Below are 23361 nucleotides of genomic sequence, written 5' to 3'. Positions count from 1 at the left end.
AATGATGGCATAGTCTCTGGTACATGGTAGGTTCTTTATTATTACTTTTTTTTTTGGCTATGCCACGTGGCTCATGGGATCTTATTTTCCCAACCAGGGATTGAAACTGGGCCCTTGGCAGTGAAAGGGCTGAGTACTAACCACTGGACCACCAAGGAATTCCTCTTAGTAGGTTCTTGACATAAAGTACACTCACAGCTGGTACGTGGTCTTGTAAGTGCCCTCCCTCCTGACCCAGGGTGGTTATGTGGGATCAGGAGAGATGGGCTACTCAGGTTTTCATGGTTCTACCCTGTGTCCTACACTGTACAGCAGTTTTGATTCCATCCCACCACCTTTCTACCGGGTGCAGAATAAAATGCGCTTCCCAGGCAGCGCAGTAGTAAAGAATCCACCTGCCAGTGCAGGAGATGCGAGTGACGCAGTTTCAATCCCTGGGTTGGAAAGATCCCCTGGAGAAGGAAATGGCAACCCACTCCAGTATTCTTGCCTGGAAAATCCCATGCACAGAGGAACCTGGTGGGCTACAGTCCATAGGATCGCCAAGTGTCAGACATGACTGAGTGACTGAGAACATGCACACATACACAAGAGGAAAAGTGTTCTCCACAGACCGGCTTTCTGGTTGGGTTTCAGGAAATCCCAGTAGTGAACCATACACAGTAATTAAGAAATAATTATATCTAGATTTATATATCTAGAGCTTTATTTCATAGAAGAAACAGCATATTTTTTTATTTTAAAATTTATTTTTATTATTTTTTTACCGAGTGGCACAGCACGTAGGATCTTAGTTCCTTAACCAGGGATTGAACCCATGCCCCCTGCATTGGACGCATGGAGTCTTAACCATTGGACTCCCAGGGAAGTTCAAGAAATGGTATAATTTTCAGTAAACTTTTTGCCAGTGTAGAAATGTATCATAGCTGAGGGAATCATGCCTGCTTGGATTAGGAACTCACAGCTCAGGTCACCGGTTTACCTTGTGGTAGCCCCTAAATTGTAAGGAAAGGGCCTAAAAGGAAACAAACCATCCCTGTTCTTAAGAAGGTTTCTCAGTGGATTGCCACAAAATATCATGGAGGACAAATGCAAGTTTCAGAAAAGTATTCTTCATATGATCCCATCATCCTTATTTTAACTAAAACAATGACAAAACTATTGGCATATAAACGTATATGTATATATCTAAAATTCACAGACAAATACAAAATAGCCAAACATAAAAATAGGAAACAAGATTGACAATGATGGGAAAAAGTATTTATTGACATAAATGAGATGGTTTTTAATTAATGAAAATAAAAGTAAAAATCTAAAAAAAAAAAAAAAAAAAAGCTTCTAAGCCTCAACCTAAACAGTGATGGTGTGGTGATATTAAGGCTGAGGAGGAAGAACATGGTATTCTTTGGCTTCTTATTCCTCTGATCAGAGTTGGTTGGAATTAGGAAGCCAAAATAACTGGCACACAGAGACTTACAAGACTCTGTGTACTCACAAGAGACTGCTTGCTAAACTGGGTTGTTGCCCAGTCTTCCCCATAACTCTGGTTCCTTCCTCAGACTGACTCATTAAGTACTTTCTGGCTTGGCTGGCCTCATCATTCAACCCCAAGATCCTCCCCTCTTCCCAGATTCTCCTTTCCTTGTGGCCCTTCTTGGATCCCTCAATGCTTTGGGAGTTCAATAATGGGGAAATCCAACTCCTGTTAGACGATTGTCAGCTCCTGGGTCTCAGACAGACCATATTGAACTTTGTGCTCATCAAACAGCTTCCGAAGGGCATTGATGTAGAGTGCATGGTACTTGTCCACTGTCTCCTTGTTTGGCTTCTTTATCTTGGGAATTGGCAGGGGCTCCCCAACTGTGGGGCAGGAGAAGAGACAAGCATCAGACCTTCCCCCTCAACTCAAGCTACCATCCCTCAGAGGAAGTTACATACTGATACTCGGTATCTTGGTCCCCTCTACCTCCTTTATTCTTTCTCCCTGCTCCAACCCCACCCTGTCCCATGTTCTCCAAATACCTAATCTCATGCATGCTTAAGAGAATGAGAGTAAACTTAGGAGAGTGCTGAAGGCACGTGTGTGAATAATGATGCCCTCATGGCAGCAGTTGAACACTGTCCCTCCTGTCCCTCCTGCCACAACTCTTATCTGCGTAGTTGTCCTCCCTACCCTGCTCTCAACCACAACCACCGGAATTCCCATTGCCCATCCCAGCTGTGTGCCAGGCCCCCTGGGACTTGAGGGCTGGATGGGGGGAATCAAGGACCAGGGTGGTCCAAAGATGCTGGAAAGCTTACCAACTGTGGTAATGGGATGATTGAAAGGCAGGAATCCCCAGGATCCTCGAATGAGGCCCCGGCCATGGAAGGTACAGAAATTTAGTCCCAGGATTTTTTTGAATGTGTTCTGGAAGGTTTTTTGGAAGAACCTTTTCCACGTGCCCTCAGGGAAGGTCTCTTGATTGTGAACTTCATTCTGTCCAAAGGAATAGGAAGGGACAAGGTATGCTCTGCAAAGAGACAGGCAGAAGTGTGAGTTCTTCCAGGAAGCTCCCCACAGTGAAACCCTCTCCAAGGTAGGAAAGCTTTACAATGGCCCCATTATAGGACAAGAGTCCAAGCACCCAAGCATCTCCAGCCTTGTGTATTATCCTTGCTATGCTCCACATCCCTCCAACTGAACATTTTGAGGGGAGTTGCTGCACTTTGTCCTGTGATTGGAGGAAATGAATCACTAATCTCAGGAAATCTAATTGCCTAAATTGTACACATCCAGAGGATCTTCCTAAACTGTGTGTCCGGACATGTCACTCCTCTCTTGAAAACTCTTCCCAGAGCTCCTCACTTTGTACCAGGCACTTAGTGTGGCCTACACGCTCCAGCCTTGCCTACCTGGCTAGCTTCTTCTCTCCCCAACGCTTTGTCACAGTCTGCTTAGCCATACTAAGTGTGCTAAGTTCGCACTCGTCTATGAGTCTTTGTACATACCACTCCCTCTGCCAAAAATGCCTTCCCCCTGTCTTCACGTGGCTTATTCTGTTTCACCCTTCACTACTCAGCTCCAGTTTCATCCCCTTGAACGAGCTCCAGTTCTTTGACCTCCTCCAACTTCTCCCACCCCCAACCCCTGCATCTAGTGCTTGCTTCTTTGCTATACTAACACTACCCCAACTCTGTACTCCTTCCTGGCTGACTCCCAGTAGACAGCAAGCCATTTGAAAATGTCTTATTGATCTCTGAACTCATAGGGCCTGGCATAGTGCCTGACATATTGTCATAGGTCCTTGCTAAATACCAGAGTTATCCCCTTTGGTCAGACTGACAACTCCTACTAATATTTCAATTCACAATTCAGATGTCACCCACTTATGAAACTTCTACTTTGGGTGAAAGGCTTTCCATCAATTGGTGCTCTCATAGTGCTTTGTACATATGTCTATCATGACACATCTTTCATTCAATATTTATTGAGTTCCTTCTATGTGCCAGTGCTTTTTTCAAGCCCTCCGGATACATAAGTGAACACAGTGGATTAAAAAAATAATCTCTGTCATCATGGAACTTATCTTTTATTAAGGGAAGACAGACAATAAATAATAATGAACAAATAAAAAGCCATATATGTAAAGAAATAAAACTGATGACATATGAAAAGATAATACATACAATGGGAAAAAACAGAGCAGCATGATCAGGATAGACTTTATTGAGAATAGACATTTGAGCAAAGACCTGAAGGAGGTAAAAGAATGAGCCAAACAGCTATTTGGAGGAATAATGTCCTAGACAGGGGAAACAGCTGGAGCAAAGACCCTAAGAGAGGAGCATGTGGCTTGTTTGAGGAACAGCAAGGAACAGCTCTAATGGAGGGAGCAAGGGGGATAGCAGTGGGTGAACAGATCAAAGATGTGGCTAAGGACCAGATCATTTAGGGTCTTGCAGGCCCTTTAAAGACTTTGGTTTTGCTCAGAGTGAAATGGGAGCCATCGGAGCACTTGGAGTAGTGACATGATCTCATCTGACTCATGGTGGATAGGATCATGCTGGCCACAGTTGAGAACAGACTCTGGAATGTGAGGGAGGCAAGGATAGAAGCAGGGAGAGCTCTTAGGAGACTTGCAATAATCCAGGGGAGAGACGATGGGGTGGAAAACCAGGGGGTGATAGTTGAGATGCTAAGGGGTTGACTTCTGGATATATTATGTAATTATACATGACTATGTCTGTTTTCCATTGGACCAGGAGACCTTTAGGGCAAGGACCAAGTCTTATTTATTTTTACATCCTCAATGCTTAGTACCATGCCTGACACAAAATAGCTGTTCAATAACTGCCTTCTACTTTTCAAACCAGATTATGTGCTGTTTGGGGGCTGTATCCATATCTTCTGCATCTTTGCAAACCCCACAGCATCAAGTTCAGTGCCTTCCTTCCCCTGGATAGTTTCTCTGGGCCTCACAGTGCATGGGGTGATATAGTCTAAAGTCCCACTTCCCCAGACCCCCAGCCTACCAGGTAATGTGCAGAAGATAAAGGTCTTTTACTGTTCTTTCTCCAACTTCAAGTTTTAACAGAACCCATCAGAATGTGTCTGAAGGCCCAAACACCCTTAAGGCGCAGTGTGAGGGAGTAGAAAGAAGCAATGAGGGTGAAGAGGGAGCCCCTTCTAACACATTTCCAAGAGAGGGCACCATTTTGGAGAGGTGCTACAGAGTACCTAGGATGCCCTGACGATAGGGCACTAGAACCTGGGGACCCACCCTGTCTTCAGTGCCACCTTCACAAAACCTTTACGCTGTTTAAGGAAGACAGTAGAGGCTCCTGGGTGGCACAAGAGGGCTTCAGCAGCTCCACCCACCACAATAACCACAGCATTGCCTGAGCCTTTCTGGGTCAGCAAATACTTCAAGGCCAACTCACTCACTGGGCACACACCTGCAAAACCAAAGAGCCAAATGACATACCGATGTGGTGCTTGAGGAGGGGTAAGGTGTTCCTTGGGGCTCTTTCTGCTCGAAATAGTTCTACTGTCTCCTGGCTGTGATTGTTTCCAATCTTCTGTCTTTGACCTGCCCTCCACATCTTGGGTTAGCCCTAGCCTGAGGTCGGTCCTTAGGGCCAGCTGCTTGCCTTGGGGCTCTGTGCTACTTCAGTGGGAGCTACACTGAGTTCTTCTGCCTGCTTTCTCTTAGTTCTATAGCTTGTAAGCCCATCCTTTCTTCTCTACCCCGGGAACCACAGTGGTCTCCCACTCTCCCCAGGCTGATGTCACTTGAGACTCTAGAGTTCTCTTTCCTGAGGGTAATCAGGAATGGCCACCACCAAACTGCTTCCTTCTTAGAGTAACCTGGTAAAGGTAAGCCATTCCCTGGGGTTTCTAGAGAGTAGGCAGACCCAGGATCCTGTCCAAGCCAAACTGGCATGTAGATGAACTGTGGAATGAGGATGACATCCTGTTGCTCAACAACAGTCACAGAGTCTTTCCTTACCTCTGCTTCCCATCTCTACCCTGTGCTTACTTTCTGTTCTCTCCTGGGATGGCAGACATTGGCTCCAGGCCACAGTCCTTAAGATCCAGATTCATGCCAACCTGAGAGGTGAGCAGAATTATCCCCTGGGACTCCAGTGGTCCCACTTGGCCCCTCCAGATATAAATGTATCTTACCTTTTTGTTTGGCTTCTGTTGTTTCCTGGTGTCCAGAGGATGGATATTCACCCAGAGAGAAGGACATTTGGCACAATACCCTGGCTTGAAGCCTGGCATGAGGAAGTTGCCCTGGATTCTGATGGATGCCTATCCTTTTATCCCTTGATATCTTATACAAATTCAAAGGGGTTCTCAGGAAATAAAGGTCATGGGCCAGGAGGGTACCAGCTAGTGTGAAAGTCTCAAAAATGTTTTTGAGTTGCTCCTGGATGAGACTTGCTATATAAATGACCACCCCAAAGAAGCCAATTGACATCCCAGAAACAGTCTAGCAAAGTATATCTGAGCTGTTCCATTCATGCCTGATTTTCCGTACATTTGGTTTTGATATTTGACTTTTGCCTTTTCCTTTCCACTTTGGCTTTGATCCCGAACCCCAGGCTTCTGCTTCCTCCTCTGAAAGGATTTTTGGCAACTCTTATGAATGCCTATAACTTACCCTCCTACCTAATCAAACCCTGCCTCCCGGATTAAACCTGAGGCTCAGCCACATATTCCTGTCACTGGCCCAGTGTGCTCGGGACTTATTTTCTACTAAGTGTTCTTCCAGCAGGGAGTGAGTACTGGACTGACTGTCAAGGCTTATTAAAGTTGGAGCCCCAAGGTAGGTCAGAGAATGGAATGATCTCTTATACTCACCCATTGACATCACATATTCTCGCACAATTGGGATCCAGAAGATCCCTTCCAAGGTCGCTATATAAGGAGTGATGGCTGGGAAAATCCGAGCAAAGCCAGTGGTCTCAGTGGCAAAGTTGATGAAGATACCATAAGGGAGTATGCCATGGGGGTGGCTGGCAATGATATAGTTTTGTCTGGGAGAGAGGTCATGAGTCTTCACCAGCTGTCAGTGGGAGATTGAGCCAGAGCAGTAGATAGAAGGAAGAGAGGACATATGGACTCAGAGGCCAGCAGGTAGCCTGTGTTTCCCTTGGGGAGCCCCTAATCCCTATTCACTGGGATATTGTCACTCTCATAGAATTGCCAGGGTTATGATGCTCGGTGAGGCTGACCTGAGTTTGCCACTGTGAGGCTAGGTGCTATTCATTCATTTCCCCACCTGCCCATCCATCTTGGGACCATACTCTATATTATGCCTCTGGGCTTTGACCTCCACTGTTGGCCACAAAAGCCTTTGAAAATATGGAGCTGAGTGGGGAGGGAGAATCTGGGTAACAGGGAATGAGGCCCTTCAGAGGAAGGGTCATTACCATTACTGGGAAGTAATTTTGGAAATATTTCCAGATTGTCCAGTTTCGTACCCAAGCTGAACGTCTACCACCTGCAAATACAGAGGGAAGGGAAGAGTGGGTGAGGTCTTGCCAATCCCTCTACTTCTTCTGGAGGTGGAGGGATCTTCCTAATGTCCTCGGGTCAGGAGGGGGTTCCTTCTCACATTTCCATGTTTCTTGGACATAGAGCTATAAGGTCTATCCATGAATCCAATCCCCAAGAAGACACAGGCAGCCCCTGCTCTTCTGGAGCTGCCAGAAAGGTGAGAGAGAAATAGCATGAGGCTGGGAGCACCCGCTCAGAAACCAGCCTCTTAATTCTTCCTGGGCAGCCTGGCCAAGCCCTCTGTTCCTGCTGAGCTTTGCACCCCTGCCTCTCTTCTCTTCTCTGTCTCCTTTGCCCTTCCTCCTCTCTCCCTCACTTCCACTCCCTGCCCTCCTTTCCCTTTCCCCTTCTTTCCTCTCCTCACCTCTTCTCCCCCTGCCTCTCTCACTCTTCCCTTCCACCCTCACTCCGTCCCTGTGGTTCCCTCCTTGACACAGACAGGGATCACTGCTCTTCCCCTGTTTCTTACCTTGACTGTGGGTGTTCCAGTCATAGGCGAGCCAGGCTAAGGCGAGCACAGACACCATCCAGAACTTAGTGAACACCAGAAAGTAGGGTATAAGGATAATAGGAATAGCTCCTGAGGGGACACAAGGGGTTCATGCCCTTTAGTTCCCTTCAAGTTTAATACACATCTCATTACCCCAGTCTCTGCTCTGTAGTGAAGAAGCAGGTCAAGGCCAGTGTGAGACTGTTTTTCCCTCATCTCCCCCACCCCCCATCTCCCTCTTAGCTCTGCTGCAGTCCAGGATGACCTCTGAGTCCCTGAATCTGGGCCCTCTTGATGGCTGCGATCTTAACTGAGGAAATGGCAGAACCATGGCATTCTCAGAGTAGGTCCTCATCTGGGGTCAAAGGACAGCACTACTTGGCAACTGAAAGGAACAGCATCTTGTGCCAATGGCTGACATCCCCATTCTGAGACCTCAAGAAGTCCTCAACCCTCCTTCCTTTGTCACACTGCTCTGTCAGCACATTCCAGTGGAGAGGGGCTGCCTGCACTGTATAGGCTGTTTGATGCTGAGAGGAAAATACATATTAGAAACTGCTTTACTGTGTTCAATTTCATCCCATTCAAAATGGGTCAAAAGTTCAGAAGGGGGAAAAATCATCTCTGTTATCAAAGGGTCACAGCAGATTGTGAAATGTGAATGTGATACATCTTACAGCCGTGAGAGTTGAATTCCATTTTAAAATCTGCATCCATGAGACAGGGGCTCGTACCCATATTGTGAATTTTAAAAAATTCGGCTAAAGGAATCATTTCATTGACCAGATAACCATATCACAGTAGATAAAAAGTTTCAGAGAAGGGGAAGAAACTCAAGAGTTACCAAACAGCAGATATGTCTCTTGCATCTTGGATTCTGATGGAAACAACAAGAAAAAGATGGAATGGGCATTTCAAAAAAAAGTCATGTTGTGGGGTAGAAGAAATCTTAGTGATAGGCTGAATTCCCCTTATAAGATCTGGCTGAGATGGCTGTTGTAAGCATGCTAATTAAATAAGAAATAGTAGGGGGAGGAATTTTATGGGAAGCTTGCCATGGATAAAAATCCTGCTACCTCTGATCCTCATAAAAGATGAGAGTAAATTTGCTGGGTAAGCCTCAGAAGAAAACTCAGATAAAATTAAATATGAATCATTATTAATTAAAGGGAGCCTAAGTATATAAATTTCTCTTCTATCTTACTTCTAATAAATTTAGTTTGTATCACCAGCAATTAGAAGAGTGCTTTGCATGCAGTAAGTATTCATCAAATATCTATAGATTGACTGAAAGATGAAGAAATGTTTTCTCTTTTCAATATTAGGTAAACTTAAATGATTAGTGTTTAGTCAGCATTTGTGTTGTTTAAATCCAATGTTGTTTTGAAAGTATAGATGGGTTAATTTCATGCCTTATATCTAATCATTTTCAGTAATCCATCAGTCCTAAAAGTAGTCTACTGAACTGGTCTATTCCAGTTGAGCTATTTCAAATCCTAAAAGATGATGCTGTGAAAATGCTGCACTCAATATGCTGGCAAATTTGGAAAACTCAGCAGTGGCCACAGGACTAGAAGAGGACTGGAGTTTTCATTCCTATCCCAAAGAAAGGCAATGCCAAAGAATGCTCAAACTATTGCACAATTGCACTCATCTCACATGCTAGTAAAGTAATGCTCAAAATTCTCCAAGCCAGGCTTCAACAGCCTGTGAACTGTGACCTTCCAGATGTTCAAGCAGAGGAACCAGAGATCAAATTGCCAACATCCACTGGATCATCAAAAAAGCAAGAGAGTTCTAGAAAAACATCTACTTCTGCTTGATTTACTATGCCAAAGCCTTTGACTGTGGATCACAACAAACTGTGGAAAATTCTGAAAGACTTGGGAATACCAGACCACCTGACCTGCCTCTTAAGAAATCTGTATGCAGGTCAGGAAGCAAGAGTTAGAACTGAACATGGAACAATAGACTGGTTCCAAATAGGGAAAGAGTACATCAAGGCTGTATATTGTCACCCTGCTTATTTAACTTCTATGCAGAGTACATCATGAGAAATGCTGGGCTGGACGAAGCACAAGCTGGAATCAAGATTGCCAGGAGAAATATCAATAACCTCAGATATGCAGATGACACCACCCTTATGGCAGAAAGCGAAGATCTAAAGAGACTCTTGATGAAAGTGAAAGAGGAGAATGAAAAAGTTGGCTTAAAACTCAACATTCAGAAAACTAAGATCATGGAATCCAGTCCCATCGCTTCATGGCAAATAGATGGGGAAACAGTGGAAACAGTGACAGACTTTATTTTGGGGGCTCCAAAATCACTGGAGATGGTGATTGCAGCCATGAAATTAAAAGACGCTTGCTTCTTGGAAGAAAAGTTATGACCAACCTAGATAGCATATTCAAAAGCAGAGACGTTACTTTGCCAACATAGGTCCATCTAGTCAAGGCTTTAGTTTTTCCAGTAGTCAAGTATGGATATGAGAGTTGGACTATAAAGAAAGCTAAGTGCTGAAGAATTGATGCTTTTGAACTGTGGTGTTGGAGAAGACTCTTGAGAGTTCCTTGGACAGCAAGGAGTTCCAACCAGTCCATCCTCAAGGAAATCAATTGGAAGGCCTGATGCTGAAGCTGAAACTCCAATACTTTGGCTACCTGTTGTGAAGAACTGACTCATTTGAAAAGACCCTGATGCTGGGAAAGATTGAAGGCAAGAGAAGTGGACGACAGAGGATGAGATGGTTGGATGGTATCACAGACTCAATGGATGTGAGTTTGAGTAAACTCTGGGAGTTGGTGATGGACAAGGACGCATGGTGTGCTGCAGTCCATGGGGTCGCAAAGAGTCAGACACGACTGAGCAACTGAACTGAACTGAGAGCCATATCTCAATAAACATCACTCCCCTTGTGAAATCTGTTAGAACTGCAGATGTGGCACCTCAGAGGACCATAAGTGTCCTTTGAGGGCAATCTTGCCAGACCCAACCTGTTTGAATATCATTGGTGTGACTTTTGGTGACAAAAGGGAGATTTAAAGAGATAGGAGAAACACAGGCCAAACATGGAAGGGCTTGACTTTGTGAAACAAGGAGTTCCGTGAAAGAAAGCAAGGGTGTCTGAGGCAAGAATAAAGGACACATTTGTGTATGTGTATGTGTATGTGTGGCACTATCTTAGACATTATGGCCTTGACACAGAGATGCTTCCAACCTCTTATCCATGTTCAAGTGAGTAGTTTTGGAGTGGATTATCAAGGAAGAAGTTCACATAAGGCAGGCTCTTAATTTAGTTTGTACTGAAGATGGCTAAACCAGTCTAATAGATATGTAGCATGGTATCTCATCATTGTTTTTATTTCGTTTCTCTTATACTTAATCATGCTCAACAGTTTTTTATGTGTTTAACTGTCTTTTGTATATCCATTTTGGTGCAGTGTCTATTAAAATATTTGGCTCATTTTTCAACTGGGTTGTTTGTTTTCTTTGTGAGTTTCTTTATACGATCTGGATACAATTTCTTTTGTTTGGATACAAGTCTTTTATCAGATATGTGATTTGCAAACATTTTCTCCAGTTTGTGTTTATCTTAAAATTTTTGTTTGTTTGTTTTTTTGGCCATGCAACAAGGCTTGTGAGATCTTAGTTCCCAGACCAGGGATTGAACTCAGGTCCTCAGTGAAGCACAGAGTCCTAAGCACTGGGATGCCAGGAAATTCCCTGTGTTTATCTTTTTATTCTGTTAACAGAGTCTTTCTTAGAGCAAAAACTTTTAATTTTGATGAAGCCCAATTTATCATTTATTTTTCTTTTACAGATTGTGCTTTTGATATTAAATCTAAGAACACTTTACTTAACCTCAGGTCATGAAGATTTTCTTTTGCGTTTTTACTACAAGTTTTATGTTTTACTTTTTAGATCTGTGATCCATTTTGAGTTAATCTTATAATAAGGTGTGAGGTTTTGGTCAAGATCCATTTACTACATATGGATAACCAATTGTCCCAACATTGTTTGTTGAAAATACTGTCTTTCCTCCGTTTAATTGCTTTTGCATGTTTGTCAAATATCAATTGGCCATGTTTGTGCAGATCTGTCTGGACTCTATTCTTCTTTTTGTGGTTTTTTTTTTCCCTGTTGTGTTTTTTTTTTTTTTTTTGGACTCTGTTCTGTTCCATTGATCCATGTGCTTATCTCTTCACAAATACATCACTGTCTTGATTACTATAGTTTTCCACTAAGTCTAAAAACCAGATAGTGTGATCCTCTAACTATTCTTTTTTCAAAATGGTTTTAGATATTGTAGTTCTTTTGTTTTTCTATATAAATTTTACAATCATCTCATCGATGTTTATAAAAACACTTGATGAGGCTTTTCAAATTAAACTTTTTATTTTGAAAAAGACTTAAATAGAAAATTTGCAAGAATATTTTAATAAAATCCCACATAAGGTTCATCTAGCTCTCTTTATTATTACCATTTTGCATTTGACTTATTCCTAAATATAAGTATATAAATATATGTTTGTATTTATAGTCCATTGCAGAGATCACAGTGCTTTGCTCCTAAGTAACTGTGTATTTTCTAAAAATTAAGGCACTCACAGTGCCATTATCAAATTTGGGATATTTAGTTTTAGTATTTAGGAAAAACTGTTATCAAATGCACTCTGTTGGGATTTTTATTTGAGCTGTGTTACATTTATAGATCAGTTTTGGGAAGAACTGACATCTTTGATGGAGAAGGCAATGGCACCCCACTCCAGTACTCTTGCCTGGAAAATCCCATGGATGGAGGAGCGTGGAAGGCTTAAGTCCATGGGGTTGCTGAGGGTCGGACATGACTGAGTGACTTCACTTTCATTTTTCACTTTCATGCATTGGAGAAGGAAATGGCAACCCACTCCAATATTCTTGCCTGGAGAAGCCCAGGGATGGGGGAGCCTGGTAGGCTGCCGTCTGTGGGGTTGCATAGAGTTGGACACGACTGAAGTGACTTAGCAGCAGCAGCAGACATCTTTGAGTTTTCCAATCCATGAACACAGTACATCTCCATTTAGGTCTTTACTTTTATTAGCTTGTTATAGTTTTCAGCCTACAGATGCTGTATAGGTTTTATTAAATATATTCATAAGTATTTTATTTTTGAAGGCATTTAAATAGTATTGTTTTTAAGTTTTTATTTTCAATCGTTCTCTGCTAGTATATAGAAACATGGTTGACTTTTATGTGAGATCTTGTGACCTGGGACTTTGTTAACCTCATTTGTTAGTTCTTAGAGGTATATATTTTTAGTATATTTTAAAAATAGACTTAGAAATATGTAATCGAATGGGATTTTCTACACAGATGATCATGTCATCTGTTAATTAGTACAGTTTATTTCTTACTTTTCAATCTGTATGCTTTTCTTTCTTTTTCTTTTTGCTTTATTGCTAGGACTTTTAGCATGATGTTGAATACAAATGGTGAGTGTGGACATCCTTGCTTTGCGCCCCATATTAGGGAGAAAGCTTTCAGTTTTTCACCATTAAGTAGCTGCAGGTTTTTTTTTTTTTTTTTATAGATGCTGTTTATCAAGTTGAGAAAGTTGCCTTCTATTCCTAGTTTGCTGGGAGATTTTGTCATGGATTAAAGTTTGTCAAGTGCCTTCTCTTTCTTTTTTGCTTAAATCCAAGATAGCAAATTTTATTAAGAAAAAAATTTTTTTCAAATGCTTTTTCTACAACAATTGATATAATTGTGTATTTTTCTCCCTTAGGTGGTTAATATGGTTAATATTGTTTTTCAAATATTTACTTTTGCATTCCTGGAATAAAGCCTACTTGGTCATGGTATATTACTCTTTGTAATATATTGCTGAATTTGATTTGCTAGTAGTTTGTTGAGGATTTTTGCATCCATATTCATGAGGGATATTGGTCTGTAGTTTTCTTTTTTGTATTGTTTTGTCTGGTTTTGGCATCAGGGTCTGGCCTCATAAATGAGTCATTAAGTGTTCCTCCCTCTTTGATTTTCTGGAAAAGATGATGTAGAATTTGTGATATATCATCTTTAAAATGTTTGGAAGAATATGCCACTGAAACCATCTAGGTCTGAAGATTTCTGTTTTGGAAGTTTACAATGTTCCAAAATTAAAATTTAATTTAATTAGTAGTTATAGGTTACCTGTTTCATTTTGGGTGAGTTTTGGTTGTTTGTAGTTTTCAAATAAGTCATCAAATATAATTGTTAACTTGTTTATTTATTTTTTCAGTTTCAGAAGTTTTCACTTTGAAGCTCCACTGATAGGTACATAGACATTTAGGATAGTTTAAAAAGATAAACATGTGGAGCCTCAAATTACTAATGATTACTAGCTTTGGTTAAAGATGGTTCCAGTATGAATCTAAGTGGGTCCTTTCTTCAAATCATCTCTGATTCACCTTTCTTACTAACTTTCCCATATAGTAACAGCAACATTTATTGTACACTCATTGTGTAAAGCTAAGTATTGTACATGTGTATTTTATTTAATCTTCATAAAGACCCCATCAGGACAATAAGCATTCTCATTTTGTGGACGAGGGACCCAGGTTCAGAGAGGTTCAATAAATACTTAAGGTCACACAGCTAGCTGGTGGGTGAGCCAGAGTTGAGAACTCACACTCTTCCTCCAGAGACTGAGCTCTCCCAAAGGCCTCCATCTCAACACTAAGACCAGGAGACTGTACTCTTAACTACTGAGCTCGAATCATTGCTTTCCTTTAGTCAATTATTACTTTCTGTCAGTTCTGTCCTTCAAACATCTTTCAAATTATTCTGTTCCATACCTCCATGCTGCCACCAGTCCAAGTTACCACCTCTCTTTCTAAGCCAACTGCCAATGTCTTCTAATAGGTTCCCTGCATCCATTTGAGTCATGATGCAACCAGAAGGCTAAATGCAGATCTCTGTCCTTCTACAGCATATAACCAAGAACATGGCTGGCTTGTGAAGGAGACATTTCTGCGGCTCAGTGATTACTTTATGGATCAAAAGTGATGATAAATATGAGAACTGATGGGGTTGGTGGTAATTTAATGATTCAATAACTCACATGGCTTCTAGTGACTCTTAGGATCAAGTCCAATCTTGTAACCTTGGTTCTGAAGGTCCTCTGTGAGGGAGCGCCTGGCCACCCCCTTGCGCTCTGCATGCCACCAAACTGTTCTATTGTAGATTTCTTCTACCTATTCTGTTCTCCAGCCTCCAGGCTTCTGTGCATGTTGTCCCCTTTGCCTGGAAGACTCTTCCCTCAGCTTTTTGCCTGGCTAGTTCTTATTCATATTTCAGGCCTCAGGATAAATGTCAGTTTCAACATTTTGGAGATATCTTCAACTTCTCTCCCTTTCCAAAACAAAAAAAAAAAAAAAGAAAAAGAAAATCTCTCCCATTCATCCTTCTGCCTCTGTCTCCATTGCTACTGCTGTGGTCCAGAACTTGATCTCCTCTGGTCTAGACTGCAGTCTTTTGTCTATTCTTGCCTGCTGATCTCTCCCCCCTACTCTGTTTTCCATGCTTCTGCCAGATTTATTTTTAACTAAGCACAGTTGTAGTGTTGTTTGCCTCCTATGAAACCTTCAGTACTGTCCCACTGCTAACAGGATAAAGTCTGAACATGTTAGTCAGGCATTTAAGGCCCTCCATGGACCGGCCCCACTCACCTTCCTAGCCTCATCTCTCAGTACCAGGACTCATACCCCATATGATCTAGCATGTGGTCCCCAAACAACTGTAGGGACATGGGGTGATCTGAAGTGGTTCATAGATGGAAAGTTATTTTAATATGTAGTGAATCAAAGTGAGTTCATGGTAGTGGTATAAAGTTTCCTATTAAAATATATTAATTTAGGTTATAGGAGTGAATCAGTTTGGGGAAAATGTTAAGTAATAATAGGATAGGTGGTACTCAGCTGTGGAAAGAACCAGAAGGTGGGATGCAAATGACTGAAGAATGGGAAACAGAGGTTCAACCACCTTAGTCTACTCTCCATTCCCTCAACCCACCATGCAATTTCACATCTCCATGTCTTTGGTGATGCTGTTCCTTGTTTCATTTGCTATTTGTTTGGTTAGCAACTTACCACACAGTAGGCCCTCTGCCTACTAGACAGTAAGCTTTTTGAAAACAGCCTTTAGCACCGTGCCAAGCACAGGGAGATGACTCATGATAAATATATTTGTAACATTCTATTGAAGTGCACAGAAGTTTGATTTCAAAATTCTCCTAGTAGCAAGTGAATGTTAACCGGGAGAGAAACCACCAGTGCCCTTGTTCTAAATTAGGAAAGGAGCTTCTGATGTTCCAGGGTGTGCGTGAGTGTGTAAGGTTATGGAAGCCTGTCATTTCCAGAATAAAATGAAAACTAAGATTTTTAATCAGTTGGCTCAAAGCCTTCAGAAATCCAAGAACATGACTGGTTTGTCAAAGACGAATTCTGTGGCTTTACAATTATTATATTGGATTTGTATAAGAACCAACGGGAGTGAAAAAGATAACTTGATTCAACACACATAGACTGAGCACACATCACATGAAATCCCTGTGCTAGAAGCAGTGGGGGCAGGGTTGAGGCACTGAAGGAGGAGGATGGAGCATACGGAAGTGATGAAAAGAATGTCAGTATGATCACCGATGCCTTGTATGGAGGGAGCATTTATTGTCAACAAGCACTCTGTTTAGCACCTAATGTGTGTTATTTCATTTAATACTCTCACGACCCTGAGAAGTAGATAATTTTATTATCTCCATTTTACATATGAAGAAACTGAGGCTCAGAGAGGTCATGTATCTTCACTCCATGCTTTGGGAGAAAAAATAGGTAGTATTTGTTGAGTCTTTAAGAACCAAAAACTATTTTAAGCACTTTAAATATGCTTGATTAATTTTAAGTCATATTAAAACATAAAAATAAGGTTCCTGCCTTCCAGAAACTCATAGTCTAGAGGGGAAAATTGATACCATAAATAACAGATATATCCCAGAGGGTGAGAATGATACAGTCAGGGTTCAAATGTCATTATATGAGAACCATTCTTTACTACAACCTAGAAAGGTTTATGGGCAATCTAGAAAAGTTTCTTGCAGAAGGTACGACTTAAATTGAATCTTGAAGGAAAAGTAGGATTTTGACAGATGGATTAGTGGCAAAAGGGCCTTCCACAAGCAAAGAAGAGCTCCAACAAAGGCCTAGATAGGGAAGAGTTCAAGGTCTGTGAGTAACATCATAACTTGCAAAAGTACAGGGAGTATGGGAAACCATGAAATAGCAGATGATGCTGGGAAAGAAGCAGAGGAGCTCAGGTCTGATGCTTAAGGGAATGAGAACCCAGATTCTCATCAAAGAAAGAGCATGATCATATTTGTCCGTCAGAAAGATTGTTTGAAGTGACTTTGGGAGCAGGAGAAACTGAGGGAGGGAGGTCAGCTAAGAGCTGCAGTGTCTTAGATGAGAGATAGTGAGAACCTGAAATAGGCTACTATTTCTGAAATCAATTTGAAAGATACTACGGAGGCAGAATTTTCAGGGTTTGGCAGTTGATTGTATGCAGGGGAGTGAAGAAGAGGTAGTAGGGAGTGATGCCTTGAAGGGGCCTGTTTAAATGCTGGGAAGGTATCAAAATTTCTATTTGCCTCATTTTCTAGGATCTGGTTACTCATTATTCTTCTTGAAGGTGCAATGAAATCAGAGTCTAGGGTGCTTGTCTGAGAAGTGGTAGTCACTCTTCTATTGATCAGATTGATACATGGCAGAAACCAATACAATATTATAAAGCAATTATCCTTCTATTAAAAATAAATACATTTTAAAATGACCAATAAATGCATAAAAACATTAAAAAATGTCTTATGAGGTGGAGTAGTTGAGCTGCAAGTAATGTCAATTCCTATAAACCCCCAAAATAAAATGAACACCTGTTGAGGGTTTTCTTTGATTATCAGAGTGGTCTTGGGAGCTCTGTTCTACAGTGGTGGAGGGTAAATAACTTACTTGCACAAGGTCACATAATAAGTAAAAGGCAGACTTAGTCTGTTTGACTCCCAAGACTATGTTCTATTTTTTGTAGTATCAGCAACCAGAGAAAGGAGGCAGGTCCATGAAAAAAAGGATTTCCAGCAGAGGGAGAAAAGAATAAGAGGTAGACTTGTTTTACTGAGGAGAGGTCTTTACTGAGGAGAAGAAATGTGGAAGAATCAACTGTGTCAAGCCTGGTCTTGCAAGAAATATAATATTGACAAGGCATGACTCCTGTTTTCATGAAGCCTATTGGGTAGAGGAGACAAAGGGTGTAAAGGCTGCTGCTGCTGCTGCTGCTGCTGCTGCTAAGTCACTTCAGTCGTGTCCGACTCTGTGTGACCCCATAGACGGCAGCCCACCAGGTTCCTCCGTCCCTGGGATTCTCCAGGCAAGAACACTGGAGTGGGTTGCCATTTCCTTCTCCAATGCATGAAAGTGAAGGCTGCTACTCAACCAATTTTTACAAAGTGCAGAGATTTTCAGAGACAATGTAGTCTCAGGTTACCAGGAAAGGGTTGCAGAGAAGGTATGACTTGAGCAATATTTCAAAGAAGGGATTGTCCATAGATAGTCCAGGAAGGGTGATCAGGAAATTTTTTAAGTGGAGGAAATAGAGCAAAAGTAAAGAAGTGGGAGAGTAAGTATCCTTCCCATTTGTTCTGGGAAAAAGATACCTGGAATGCAAGCTTCAAATAGGGGGATGAGCTGGCAAAGAGTTAAAACCAGAGAGTGGAGGAGGTCCTCAAATGCCCCGGATGACACATTTTTACTTCATCAAGTAGGCAAGGGAAAATCAGTGACTATTTTTGAGCAGTAGAGGGCTGTAATCAAAGACACATTTGAAGGACTCTTCTGGATGTAAGCAGTGGAATATATTGGAAAGGATGGAGAGTAGAGGGCCAGGAAAGAGGATATTGCAATAGTTTAGATAGCTGGTGATACAAGCCCAGAAAAAGAGAGACAGATGGAGAGCCATCCTTTAACTGGAAGCTGGGCCTCAGAGAGGCTCTCAGGAGCATTGCTGAGTTCCAAAGGTCATAAACATTTGTTTTCCCCCAAACCATCTTTTTTTTTTTAAATTTTTATTTTTACTTTATTTTGCTTTACAATACTGTATTGGTTTGCCATACATTGACATGAATCAGCCACAGGTGTACATGAGTTCCCAATCCTGAACCCCCCTCCCACCTCCCACCCCATATCATCTCTCTGGATCATCCCCGTGCACCAGCCCCAAGCATCCTGTATCCTGTATTGAACCTAGACTGGCGATTCGTTTCTTACATGATAGTATACATGTTTCAATGCCATTCTCCCAAATCATCCCACCCTCTCCCTCTCCCACAGAGTCCAAAAGTCCGTTCTATACATCTGTCTCTTTTGCTGTCTCGCATACAGGGTCATCATTACCATCTTTCTAAATTCCATATAATACAGTCTACTAACACAGACCATCTTTTCATTCCTCTCTTCTCACTTCTTTCCTCCTTCTTGTCCCTCTGCCTTTTCTCGTTCTCTCTTCCCTACTTCCTCCCCCACCCCACTGCCAGTCATCAGTCACGATTCTGACCATCATTCAGGAAGGAGGAGAAGTGCTGAGGACGACTCTGAGCAAGACAGAAAGAATGAAGGAAAGAGTGAGAAGGAGAAGACAGAAGGGAATTAGGAAGGAAGAAGGGAGGGAGGAAGGAAGGACACTTTTTTTGTATGGAGCGTTTATTGTGAACCAGCCTTGAGAGGATGGGGATATGGAGGCTTAGAAGGGTTATAGTACGTGTCTAAATTCACACAGCTAGTTGTTAACCAAGTTTGACAAACTGCAGAACCCATGTCCTGTTTACTGTGACATTGCTGCCCTTTCCTGCCTTCCCTGATCCTGTTAACCTTGTGTAATATTCTCTAGTGGCTTCATTGTGTCTGTTCATTTCACTTAACACACTCAATCTTACAGTGTAATGATTCACTTATGTATTCAGCACTGACACCTGGAATGGTAGAATGGTGGAACGAATGATTATTTTCTCTTTGTTACCACATAGAAAGAGCCTATACTGGACTCATTGTTGTAGTGTCACAAGGACAGCCAAAACCTTATACTTTGTAATTGCTCTGTAACTGTTGGACAGATTTGACTGTCTTAGGCATCTCTGTGGGTATCATACACTGTTACATGTTTTAGCTACCTTGATAACCTCCAAGATCCAGGATTTGTGTTGTAATTTCTAGCATAATCACTAGAAGAAGGGAAAGAGGATGTATAGTAACCTAAACTAACAGAAGACAAGTGGAATGATAATCGATGTAAAAGAAGTCAAGACAAATGGCCACTGAGTACATGAAAAGATGCTAAAGTTCACTAGTCATTATGGAAATACAAATCAAAACCACAATGAGATATCATCTCATTTCATTAGGACGACTACCAAAAAAATAGACAATAAAGTAGTGTTGGTGAGGATGTGGAAAAACTGAAACTCATGCACACTGTCGATGGAAATGTGAAATGATGTAGCTGCTATGGAAAACAGTGTGACAATTCCACAACAATTTAAAAAATGGAATTACCATATGACCCAGCAATTCTACTTCTGGGTATATAGCCAAAAGAATTGAAAGCAGGCTCTCAAGGAGATATTTGAACACCCATGTTCATAGAGCATTATTCACAATAGCCAGGAGGTAGGAAAAACCAGAGTCCATTAATGGATAATGAATAAACAAAAAAATGGTATATACATATAATACAATATTATTCAGCTTTAAAAAGGGAGGAAATTCTGCCACAACATGGATGAATGTTGAAAACACTGTGTTAAGTGAAAGAAGGCAATCACAAAAGGACAAATAGTACATGATTCCACTCATATGAAATGGGACAGAGAGTTTTTCATTCAAGACACATAGGTGCCATAGCTCTTCTAGGATGGCTGGAAGCTGGTGAGATTGGAGGAAGGGGGTGTTACCAGGAGGCTAGTCCTTATCGTCGTGGATCTTTATGTATTTAGTGCTGAACATACCCTTTATCCTAGCTCATGTCCTTTGAGAGGGGAAAAGGAAGAAGGAGAAAAAATACTCAAGAAATGTGATTTTCTGGGAGAAAAATGAACATTATATTGAGAAGCTCTCTCCAGAAGAGCCAGAACAATCTAGGCACTTGTGTTCAAATACCATACAGAGGTTTTCCAGGATGGGACTGATCCTACACCTAAAAGGCTCAGCTCATACAGCTCTTCTCTGGGCCTCTTTTCCTTGCTCTCTCTGCCCATCTTTGCCCACTCTTTTTGGGGTCCAGACTTGAAATGACAGATGCCACCACGATGTCAAGTCTCTTAGGACATTCCAGTGGCCCCCAGTTTCCTAACTAAGGGCTGGAACTTGTTAAGGGGTCTTTTTGAGGAAGTTAAACATAGATGCAAAGGACAGCAACAATAAAAAATGAAACACTAGAAACATAAATTTATAGAAAAATCACTTCCTTCTCTTAATGCAACTAGAATCAAGTTATTGATAGGCTAAGGGCTTAGCATGATTTGATTTCAATAAGGCTCACTAAGTCTTTATCTTTGGGTGGCCATGGATTCCTTTGTTAGTCTGGTGAAACCTATAGATCACTTTTCTGAATATTATTTTTAAATGCACAAAACAAAATACACAGACTCACAAAGGAAACTCATCATAGTAAAACACAGTTATCGAAATATTGCAAAAAATGTGGTACAGTAACATGAATTCTTGATTTATGCAGTAGATAACCACACCTAATGGTAGTTCCAATAACTATTGGAATTCAGAAGTGGTAACAAGCATAAATGAACTTTTGAGATGCCTGCAACAACTGGCATGTGAAATTTAAATCTCTATGATGTCTGTTACCAACAAATTGTTGTTTGCTGCCTACATTCATCTATTCAATATGAAGTTAGTGAAAATAAAGAGGTAATTTTTTCCTTCCAAATTCAACATTGTCCCTCCCCATCTCATTCTATGTCTATGTGCATGCTAAATTGCTTCAACTGTGTCCGGCTCTTTGCAACCCCGTGGACTATAGCCTGCCAGGTTCCTCTGTCCATAGGATTCTCCAGGCAAGAATACTGGAGTGGTTGCCATTTCCTTCTCCAGGGGATCTTCCTGACCCAGGGATCGAACCCGTGTCTCTTAACTCTCCTGCATTGGCAGGTGGGTTCTTTACCACTAGTGCGACCTGGAAGGCACTAGTGTCTGTAGGTCTCTATTTAAGAACCTCTGCTCTACAGGGACATATATCCTCCCATAAATTGGACTGGTCAGCCTCCTATCCTGTCCCATCCTTCAGGATGAAATTTTTCCATGCCCAGTTTCCAAACTTGGCCCCATAATCGGCTGCCCACAAAGACCTGGTTTCTGACTGGGAAGGGCTTGGAACTCTCAGCCCATTTGCCCAGCACTGATGACTGTGATTTTTTGTCTGTTGAAGAACTGGCCCCTTCTCAAAATTCCATCTAATGAGTCACTCAGGCAGCCCCCAGCTTTTCCATAATTCTCTCATCGTAATAAAGAAAATCACCTTACATCTGCCCAGTACCAATTCTGCCCCTGTCCCCAAACAAGACTCTTTTCAGCTAGTTCACAGAGGGGCTGTCCTGAGAGAAGGCTGGGGTGGACTTTAAACCAGAACAACTGCAGCTTCACTCCTGGCCTTCGTGTTCCTCGGTTGGGAGGAGAGATACCTAGTGAACTCAACAATGGCCGTCTCTCTGGGTGGAGAGGCACAGTCCTTCCCAGAGAGAGGAGACCGACCAAATGATCTCTTTAGAACCCTCTCAATCATCTGGAGATTCCTGCTCTCTTTCTTCATCTGTTCTCTGTGCTCTCAAGGCCCTAGGGTTCACTCACCTAAAAAGATGTAGACTGGCACCCACTGCAAAACAGAGAGGGTCTGGAGGATTTCCTGAAGGTTCAGCCGGGAGAGGAAGGCCATGGCCATAGTGCTGTTCTGTTGTGGCAGGAAGCCCAAACAGAAGGCCAGTGCCTCTAAAGCTGAGCTGATTACAGGTGCTTTGCTTTAATCTCATTACTGAGTCCTTTTATCTGCTGGAGGTTTTAGTCTTGACCTAACCTTTTCTCCAGTCTTCCCTGTTCTCAGCCCCACCCTGATATCCTTACACACACATTCATCTCCCTAACATGCATCCTTTCCCCATCTCCCTAACATGCATCCTTTCCCCACGGGTACTCAATTGCCTCGCCTTGGGGTGGTTCTAGCTCTGTGTGTGTGGGAGGGGTTCCCCGATAAATTAGTGCAGGAAAAGGGAATGGCTTAGGCCTCAGACAGGATCTCTGAAAAGGAGTCTGCTACTTTTCCCTGCTTAAGGAAAAGCACCTGGTGATCACACTTGTTTCTGCCCTGGTGGATGTGCTTTGACTCTGCCTGGCTTCCGCTGAGAGCTACCTAGTTGACTAGAGCCTTTTTCTGAGTGAATATCTAGACTTCTCAGATTCCTCCTTGTGCCTCTGTTCCCAGGGTCTCTGTACCAGCGATCAGTGGGAGAAACACTGCACAGAATGCAGACCTGGCTTCCAGTCCAGGTTCCACCAAGTTCCTCCCAAGACACTAGGGGGAATCACGCCATCTCTCTGTTGTTGGAAGGCAACCCAGCAGTTAAGGGCATGGACTTTAGAGCCAGATTGTTGGCGTTCAGGTCTCAGCTCTTCCACTTATAAGTTGGCGAACCTCCGTGCTTCGGTTTCCCTACCTGTAAAATGGGGATAATAACAGTACCTACTTCATCAGGTTGTTC

The 23361-nt window shown here is 42.1% G+C and overlaps 1 protein-coding gene across 1 annotated transcript; it reads right to left on the bottom strand.

Moving 5' to 3' along the window:
• Nucleotides 1–729: 729 nt before the first annotated feature.
• On the bottom strand, nt 730–22622 carry DGAT2L6 (diacylglycerol O-acyltransferase 2 like 6). The gene is made up of 7 exons (XM_004022153.5): nt 22457–22622; nt 7521–7631; nt 6925–6995; nt 6353–6557; nt 4767–4941; nt 2305–2516; nt 730–1863 (listed from the first exon to the last, which is right to left on the bottom strand). Exons 1-7 carry the CDS (start codon nt 22545–22547, stop codon nt 1709–1711), a joined length of 1020 nt encoding a protein of 339 aa, XP_004022202.1. The 5' UTR covers nt 22548–22622; the 3' UTR covers nt 730–1708.
• Between the last annotated feature and the right edge of the window lie 739 nt (nt 22623–23361).

This window comes from Ovis aries, chromosome X, assembly GCF_016772045.2.
Source record: "Ovis aries strain OAR_USU_Benz2616 breed Rambouillet chromosome X, ARS-UI_Ramb_v3.0, whole genome shotgun sequence".
Classification (NCBI taxonomy): Eukaryota; Metazoa; Chordata; class Mammalia; order Artiodactyla; family Bovidae; genus Ovis; species Ovis aries.
This window is presented reverse-complemented; position numbering and strand designations above follow the sequence as displayed.